The 7,263-nt window shown below is 37.4% G+C and overlaps 3 protein-coding genes across 4 annotated transcripts in view; 1 reads left to right on the top strand and 2 right to left on the bottom strand.

Moving 5' to 3' along the window:
* Nucleotides 1-2,468, top strand: part of LOC105449747 (ectopic P granules protein 5 homolog) — a gene marked incomplete at its 5' end in the record, with an annotated part of 15,214 nt that extends 12,746 nt beyond the window's left edge. The window contains 4 exons of the mRNA XM_011689131.1: nt 262-507; nt 599-815; nt 890-1,099; nt 1,217-2,468. Coding sequence (XP_011687433.1) covers nt 262-507; nt 599-815; nt 890-1,099; nt 1,217-1,568 — 1,025 coding nt within the window. The remainder of the gene's footprint in view (nt 1-261; nt 508-598; nt 816-889; nt 1,100-1,216) is intronic.
* On the bottom strand, nt 2,209-4,727 carry LOC105449693 (putative lipoyltransferase 2, mitochondrial). The gene has a single exon (XM_011689045.1). The coding sequence runs from the start codon at nt 4,704-4,706 to the stop codon at nt 3,993-3,995; it is 714 nt and encodes a 237-aa protein (XP_011687347.1). The 5' UTR covers nt 4,707-4,727; the 3' UTR covers nt 2,209-3,992.
* A 16-nt stretch (nt 4,728-4,743) lies between these two features.
* LOC105449692 (Werner Syndrome-like exonuclease) overlaps nt 4,744-7,263 on the bottom strand; it is a 4,690-nt gene continuing 2,170 nt past the window's right edge. Inside the window, exons 4-7 of one of the 2 annotated variants that reach the window (XM_011689042.1) lie at nt 6,193-6,417; nt 5,298-5,442; nt 5,110-5,211; nt 4,744-4,851 (exon numbers count right to left, since the gene is read on the bottom strand). In XM_011689042.1, coding sequence (XP_011687344.1) covers nt 4,756-4,851; nt 5,110-5,211; nt 5,298-5,442; nt 6,193-6,417 — 568 coding nt within the window. In that variant the 3' untranslated portion in view covers nt 4,744-4,755. The remainder of the gene's footprint in view (nt 4,852-5,109; nt 5,212-5,297; nt 5,443-6,192; nt 6,418-7,263) is intronic. The other variant, XM_011689043.1, reaches the window with a different exon arrangement.

Genomic DNA, 7,263 nt, shown 5'->3' with positions numbered 1-7,263 from the left:
TATAAGGGGTAGATTCATCCCTTTAAACCGTTTTTTTTAGCACCAACTGATAACTTCTAAATTCATTTATTTATGTGACCTCAAAGTGTACCAAGTTTCATTAAAATCAGAATTTAACACTTCGCGAGGTTCCCTTATTAGTTAATCAATTCCAGAATCTATCCAAGTTCCTATTATCTAGCTTGCACAGATCTTAAATACTGAAGATCCAAAAACTTTTCTCTTTAAAATACTGCAGTAATATTAATTTTTTCTGCCTAGCTGTCTCTGAGTCGCAACAGATTGCCGAGGCCGGTCTGCTAATCACGGAGTTTCTGCACTCAATCAACCAGAGCGGGGCGCTAGTCGATCATCTTCGCAGCAGTTGGACAGCATGGTTGCTGGAGCGAACCGCTAGCAGCCCGGTGCTGATGGGAGTATTGAGAGTGATTGGAATGGCAGTCGCTTCCTCATCCACTCTAGGTCACCTCATGGAGGCTGCCTTGGAGGCTTACTTCAAATACAATAGTAAGCGATTGACTATTCTCGTGTAACATTTCTATTTCATTATGTGAGCCAGATTTAATTTGTTTATTTGTATTTAATTTTACTTTTTTAGTGACGGAAGACGTTCGACCTACGTGGGCATCAGTGTTGATGGTTCTACAGTCTGTAGTACCACGCCAGCCGCCGTTAGAATCCGTGCTGGTGTCGGAGGGAAGATTGCTAGCCCTTTACTCCGTATTGCTGAAAAGACTTCCGTCTTGCAGAGATATCCGAGAGGAGGGCATGCTTCTGATTAACTTAGTGGACTGGATCAGTGCTATTAAAACCACGTGAGCGTTTCCGAAATATAAACAGAATGAATCCCTAGAAAGTTTTAACGTTATAATAATTTTCGTCTATTTAGAGATATCGTGGAGGAGAAACTGCCTTTGCTGTGGGCGAAAGCGTGCGAGTTGGCCTACAGACAGTGTCAGTACAGTGAGAACACAGTGATCGCTGCCAGAGCGTTGAAGGGACTAGCACGAGCACTACTGACAGTAGCGGACGATGCAGGACAGGGATGGGGTATCCTGGGGGCTATTGGATTAAGAAAAGGCTCTCAACTCACCGTACGGTAAGTTGTACGACGATATAAGTTGTACGACTGTCGAAAAGTGGACGTGTATTTTCTTCGCACGCACGCACGCATGCACACACTTTACATTCTTGAAATTGTTTATTCGATTTTCAGATGCAAATTCCTGAGCCGCGCTACAGCAGTCTACTGCCTGGCACAATTACCGGAATCGAAATCCGATCAGCAGTTAGTGAGGTACACACCGCACTCGCCCGGTGTGGCACCCTCAAGATCGACCGATCCAGACACGATGGAGATTCGTCCTAGCGCAGAGGCTGTGAAAGCAATGCAGAGTTTGGAAGGACTTCTGGTAAACAAGCAGTACGCGGAGCTGCGGGGAGATGTGGAAAGAGCCATTAGATTCATCAGGGACTCTGCCAACTCTCTTCACAACGCTGTTGAAATCCTCGGCATACTCACCATGGAGCTCTATAATCAAAGATACCTGCATGTGCTGACAGAGTGATACTAGTAATATTTAGATTTAATGACGAGCTGGCGAACGCCTCGAATCGTTTCAAAGCGTGATATGTGACCTCGTAAGATTCTCGATCGAAAGTCGAGTTTTGAGTCGCCCTATTACGTTTTTTCAAAATTTTCAAGCATTTCTAATTCTTTACGATTTACTTTAGTGACTTCAGGAAAAAGGTTTTCGAAATTCTTATAAGGATAAATCCTTATAAGAGATCCTCCCTAAAAGATTTTACAATTGAATTGCTTGAAAGTTTGTTGGGATTAAATCCCTATAATTACGTAAATTTTACCAAATAACGCGTTTAAATTGAATGCTATAACTCGTATCAATTTTGGAGATTGAGACTACATTATGATTATTTATTGATATTTAATCGATAATCGAACTGATCTCGCCAGAAGTACAATCGTGATGCAGACTCAATCTTAAATTTAATGATAAGTCGTGTTTGTTTTGCATTGTTTTACATTTTTTTTTAGATCTGTACCGATCTAGTCACAAAGCTCTTTCTTTAATTTGAGACATTGTAAAATCTAGAATGCATTCAATTTAAACGATCGCAGTCACATAAATAAGTAATAATTATGTCGATAATATATAATTAAAATAATATTTAAGAATGCAATTGTTGTTTACACTTATTGTTAGTATAAAATTTATTATGCACTCGATTACGCATCATAGATGCTTTTGTACTTGCGTACATGAATTATGTGTTGAACCAGTGAAATATTTGATTTACATTTACATATCACACATGTTAGGATTCTGACAACGCAATTAACTTATGAACGCAATTATTCTAATTTCGTTCTTGACATCGTACAAAGAGTCGTTCAAGAGCAGTTATCATAAGAAATTGTTGACGAATGAATAAAGAGATTAAATAAATTCAAGTCAAATCGTCATATGAAAGTACCGGAATAAAAATAACACAAAACTATTAATTTTATATAGGATACTTTTAAATTGATATTACAAGATTTACAAATAATTTTTGTGATAATGATTTGCAGACAATTTACAATTATTTTGTTGAAAATTTTAAAATATCTTAAATGTTAAAGATCCATAATACCAAAATACTTTAATATTTTCATTGAGATTTTTCATTAAATTCTACTTATTGCTTACAACAGATAGTCCAAACATCATTTAGTTATTAAATTTTCATAATTCAGACTTCTAAGAGAACTAAAGAACACAATCTTTAATATTATCATCTCAACCTGACGGGGTCAGAACGAGCTACGTCCAAAAGCTTCATTAACCTTTTAACGGCGGGGTGGTCGATATATCGTCCACCTAGGGGACACATAATTTTTTATGTTTTTTCAGGGAAAATTTTATGCGTTGAATATGGGAAAAATAGTGTAAAAATTCCTGGAAGCATCCTTGACCTTGAAAATCGCTATTTCTTTTATTAAAAAAAAAAAATTAACCTTGAAATGGCGATTTTCAAGGTTAAGGATGCCACCAGGATTTTCTTCACTATTTTTCCCGTATTCAGCGCATCAAATTACGTAGAAAAATACTCTCAAACCTTCGAGCTAAAATTTTACATTGGATTAGCCCTTTGCGGGCGGGGCTGGTCTATATTTCGACCAGTAGTCAGGTGGGGGATTCCATATGAGAAATTCATTGAATTTATTTATAAATTTCACGTCTAAAAAGAAGTCGATTTTAACTCATTTTTCCCCGTCCTTAAAAGGTTAAGATTCACGAGTCTCTTCATTTCTTAAAATTCAATTTAAATTGCTATTACAAGATTTACAAACAATTTTTGGATAATTTACACACAATTTACAATAGTTTGTTGAAATTTTAAAATAATATCTCTTAAGTTTCACAGATCCATAATACCAAAACTCTTTAATATTATCTCATTAAGATAATAAGGTCTTATTGCTGTAGAGATAGTCCAAGCCGCATATTATCAAATCTTCATAATTTAGTGTCCATTTAAAGATACTATTCTTTTAAGAGAAGGATCTTCTTCCAAGTCCTTTGCCTCTTGTCAGAAACATAGTGACCCCTCATTGTATTTCTGTAGTGTGCGCTATTTACAATTTATACAGATATATAGGACAGTTTTAACGCCAATTCCAAACGGCTTAATTTAGAGGGATTTTCATAGCAAGATATACTCTCGATGAATTGCCGCTGTCTTTCCGAGAGGCAGCGATCGAATGAAAATTCGCTGTTTTTAGTCAGTTTAGTTTTTAGTAGAATTTGAACTCGAGTCTTTGGTACCGAAAGCAGACGCACAACTCTCTGCGCCACGATCGCTACAAGAGAAGAACAGTATCTTTAAAATTCATTAGATTATCCTTAATCTGACGAGAGGCAGAGAACGAAAGCTTCGTTAAAATACACAAATCTCTTTGTTCCTTAAAATCCCAGTTATCATAACTGTCATACTTTTAAAACGTTACGACGTGCATCTCGTAGCAGCTGCGAGGCCTCGCCAAGCGGATATTCAATCAGCTCGCACTCGAACTGATCGCCGAAAGCATTCCTGAAAATCGGCAACACGTCAGCGACGGTAACGTCCATGTCCAGCTCCTTAGAGACGCTGGTCACGCCCTTGCCCTCGATGCCGCAGGGCACGATGTGATCGAACCACCTGAGATCGGTGTTGCAGTTGAGCGCGAGGCCGTGGGTGGTGACGTAGCGGCTGCCGTGGATGCCGATGGCACAGATCTTGCGATCGCCGACCCACACTCCGGTGTCCGGCGAAGTTTCGGCCCTGATGCCGAGCTCGGCGCACACGCGGATCACCATGCGTTCCACTTCGTGCACGTACCACCTGACACTGGTGCGAAACTGCCTTAGATCGAGCACCGGATAGGCCACCAGCTGACCGGGCCCGTGAAAGGTGATCAGCCCGCCACGGTTTGTCCTCCAGAACTCCGCACCGAGACTCCTCAGCTGCCTCTCGTCTTCCACCGTATAACCCTTGTCCCGTATTCCCACCGTGTACACTGGTTCGTGCTCCAGGAGCACTAGCGTATTTGCCATTTCGCTCAAACGCTTGTGATGATGATCCGCCAAGGTCTTCTGCAATTGCAAACCGACGCCGTACGGTAGGCGACCGGCTAGCAAAACTTTTACCACTCGTGAACGCATCTTGACGACGTTAAATTCGACGTTCTTTAAAGCCAAGCGAGAATTTTCGTTAGATTGAAGGATTCAGCGAGCTCTCATTGTTTTGATTCTCTTTTTCTACAGCGGCGGCCTTTGCCTCAAGTGTCGTGTAAAGCAGAAGGGATACCTGCAAGATGAAAAAGTTGTTTTTATGAGATATTAGCGGTTCTTTGATGATTTTATGTATATACAATATTTTTAGCATCTCTTCAACATTTTTATACTTTAAGTTATAAATTAATCATGACCTGGATATTTCTATATTTTCGCAGTGACTATAATATTCTAATGTTTAATAGTTTTTCCGTTTTTTAAATATTACTTTTGATGCTTTTATCATGAATTTATTTTTAACATCAGTGTATCTTCAATCGATTGCACGTACATAAGCATCCGTGGCTGCGTAATTTTTCTGGGCGTTGCTGAGAGGTTGTACATGCCACTTGCTCATTCGCACTTCGGGATCCTTGTTGATTTTCTTCTTCAACTAGACGCATACAGATTTTGTCGCAATTTTAATTTTATCTTCGTCGAAATGCGAAATGTAAATAACATAAAGTAAAATATAAATACCAAGTAAGCAGTTAATCTTTCCAAACTCCAACGGCAAGATCGGTTCAAGACACGATTAGCGTAAGTCCCGCAGTCCAAACAATTATTCTCTACCACTTTCTGAGCAGGAAACTCTTTGAAATCCCTCCCTAGCTTCCATACATCGCTGCAAAATATCAAACGTGTGATTATTGATTACATTTTTTTTTTGTACGACGGAGAAGTGCTCGCGAAAGAGCAGATAACGCCAAATGAAATTTGTAAAGTAAATGAAACAATGGTGACTACAGAGTCATCCCTCATTTCGCTTACGAGAAATCACCGGAAAATTTTATCTTAAATATAGATTTTACGGGCATCTCGTTATCTAATGGAAAATTTTTCAAGAGTCCGCATATAAGTAAAAAAGATAACACGATATATTTAAATTTTAAATGAAGAAAATATATACACCAATATATACACTAGTGAGTTCCGATACTACGGACGGCAAGACGGAATTCACTGGCTCTCGATAAACTGAGCCGAATGTGATAACGTGTAATCCTTTGTTTAATGTCGATTAATCGCACTACGGAACTTGATGAGCATGAAAACAAGGACGCTCGCAATGTTGACTTTTATAAAAAAAAAGTTCTAGAGGTTCCGAAAATTCTCTGGATTAGTAACAATGGAAAATTTTAACGGAAAAATTTTAACGGTGCGTTTTAACGGAAACTTCAGATAATACGTTTATTCTTATGTCTGCATGAACTATTTTGGCTCTTCTAACATGTTGAAAAAAAAACAATTGATATGATTTTGCACAATTCAAACAAGAATTTTTTCTGGAGAAACAATTTATCTTATCTTACCTTATCTTTTAAACAAAACTATTCTCTCAAAAATAAAATAAAATAATTAAATAATTACTGACTTTTTAATATTGACACCAACGAGTTTGATTTTCGAGTGACACAGGAGTTCAACGAATGCTGCTGGGAGCTTCTTTAGCGAATAGACATACAAGAGATAACACACACTGTCCTCCAGACAAATTTGCACCAGCGCCGTTTTTCCACTGCCAGTTTGGAAGCTGAATGGCCACTCCAAATCGAAACCTATCGGCACAATTTCCTTCTCGTTGCGCGTCACTTCTTGTCTGAGAGAAAAATTAATAATTAGAATAATTAGAAATATACAGGGTGTCCAATACTCAATGGTAAAGCGCTTGTGAACAGGTAGACTGGGTTAAACTAAATCAAAAAGTCCTCTACCATTTTGTGATATTCGCAATAGTTAGCGAGATACTAATCATTAAAAAAAAAATTTACGCCAAATATAAAAAAGTATCGTATGTACATTACATCTTTCCTAAATTGGTCCTTTTTAGTCACTTTAAGTCTGTTTTATGAAACTTAAAATTATTTAGAAAAACAATGGCATTGAACTTTTGCTGCATATACTTTTGGATAGTTTAAACGTTTATTTTATTTAAAAAATTTTTGATTTGGAATAAAATATTTTTGTCTGATCAAATACTTGGCAACTCCTATGATCTCATATTTGTTTTCGGAAAACTTTTATTTGTTAAAAATAATATTTTTGGTTTAGGAAAGATGTAATGTACGATATTTTTTTATATACTTGGTGTACTTTTTTTTTTAATGATTAATATCTCAATAACTATTGTGAAGATTGCAAAATGGTAGAGGACTTTTCGATTCAGTTTAGCCAGCTGCTTGAAGTTGGCACCCCTAAGTGCGAATTTTGACAAAATCTATATGGCATTAGATTGTCCACTATTTGTCCATATTTGTCCAATAATAATAATTTTTTGTCCACTCTTGGAAAAAAATTATTGCTCTAATTTTTTATTTGTTTATAATTTTTTGTAGCAAGGTGGACAAAAACGATTATTGATGGACAAATGCGGGCAAATTGTGGACAATCGAATCCCATATGTAATTTAAAAAAAAACGCATTTAGGGGTGCTTACGTTAAAAAA

This window comes from Wasmannia auropunctata, unplaced genomic scaffold (genome assembly GCF_000956235.1).
Source record: "Wasmannia auropunctata unplaced genomic scaffold, wasmannia.A_1.0 LD336074.1, whole genome shotgun sequence".
Classification (NCBI taxonomy): Eukaryota; Metazoa; Arthropoda; class Insecta; order Hymenoptera; family Formicidae; genus Wasmannia; species Wasmannia auropunctata.
Note: the sequence above shows the minus strand (reverse complement) of the source record. Positions and strands in the feature narration are given on the sequence as shown.

Bases quoted from the DNA above. Each gene is read 5' to 3' on its own strand.
- LOC105449693 (XM_011689045.1), bottom strand. From the start codon at position 4,706: ATGCGTTCACGAGTGGTAAAAGTTTTGCTAGCCGGTCGCCTACCGTAC.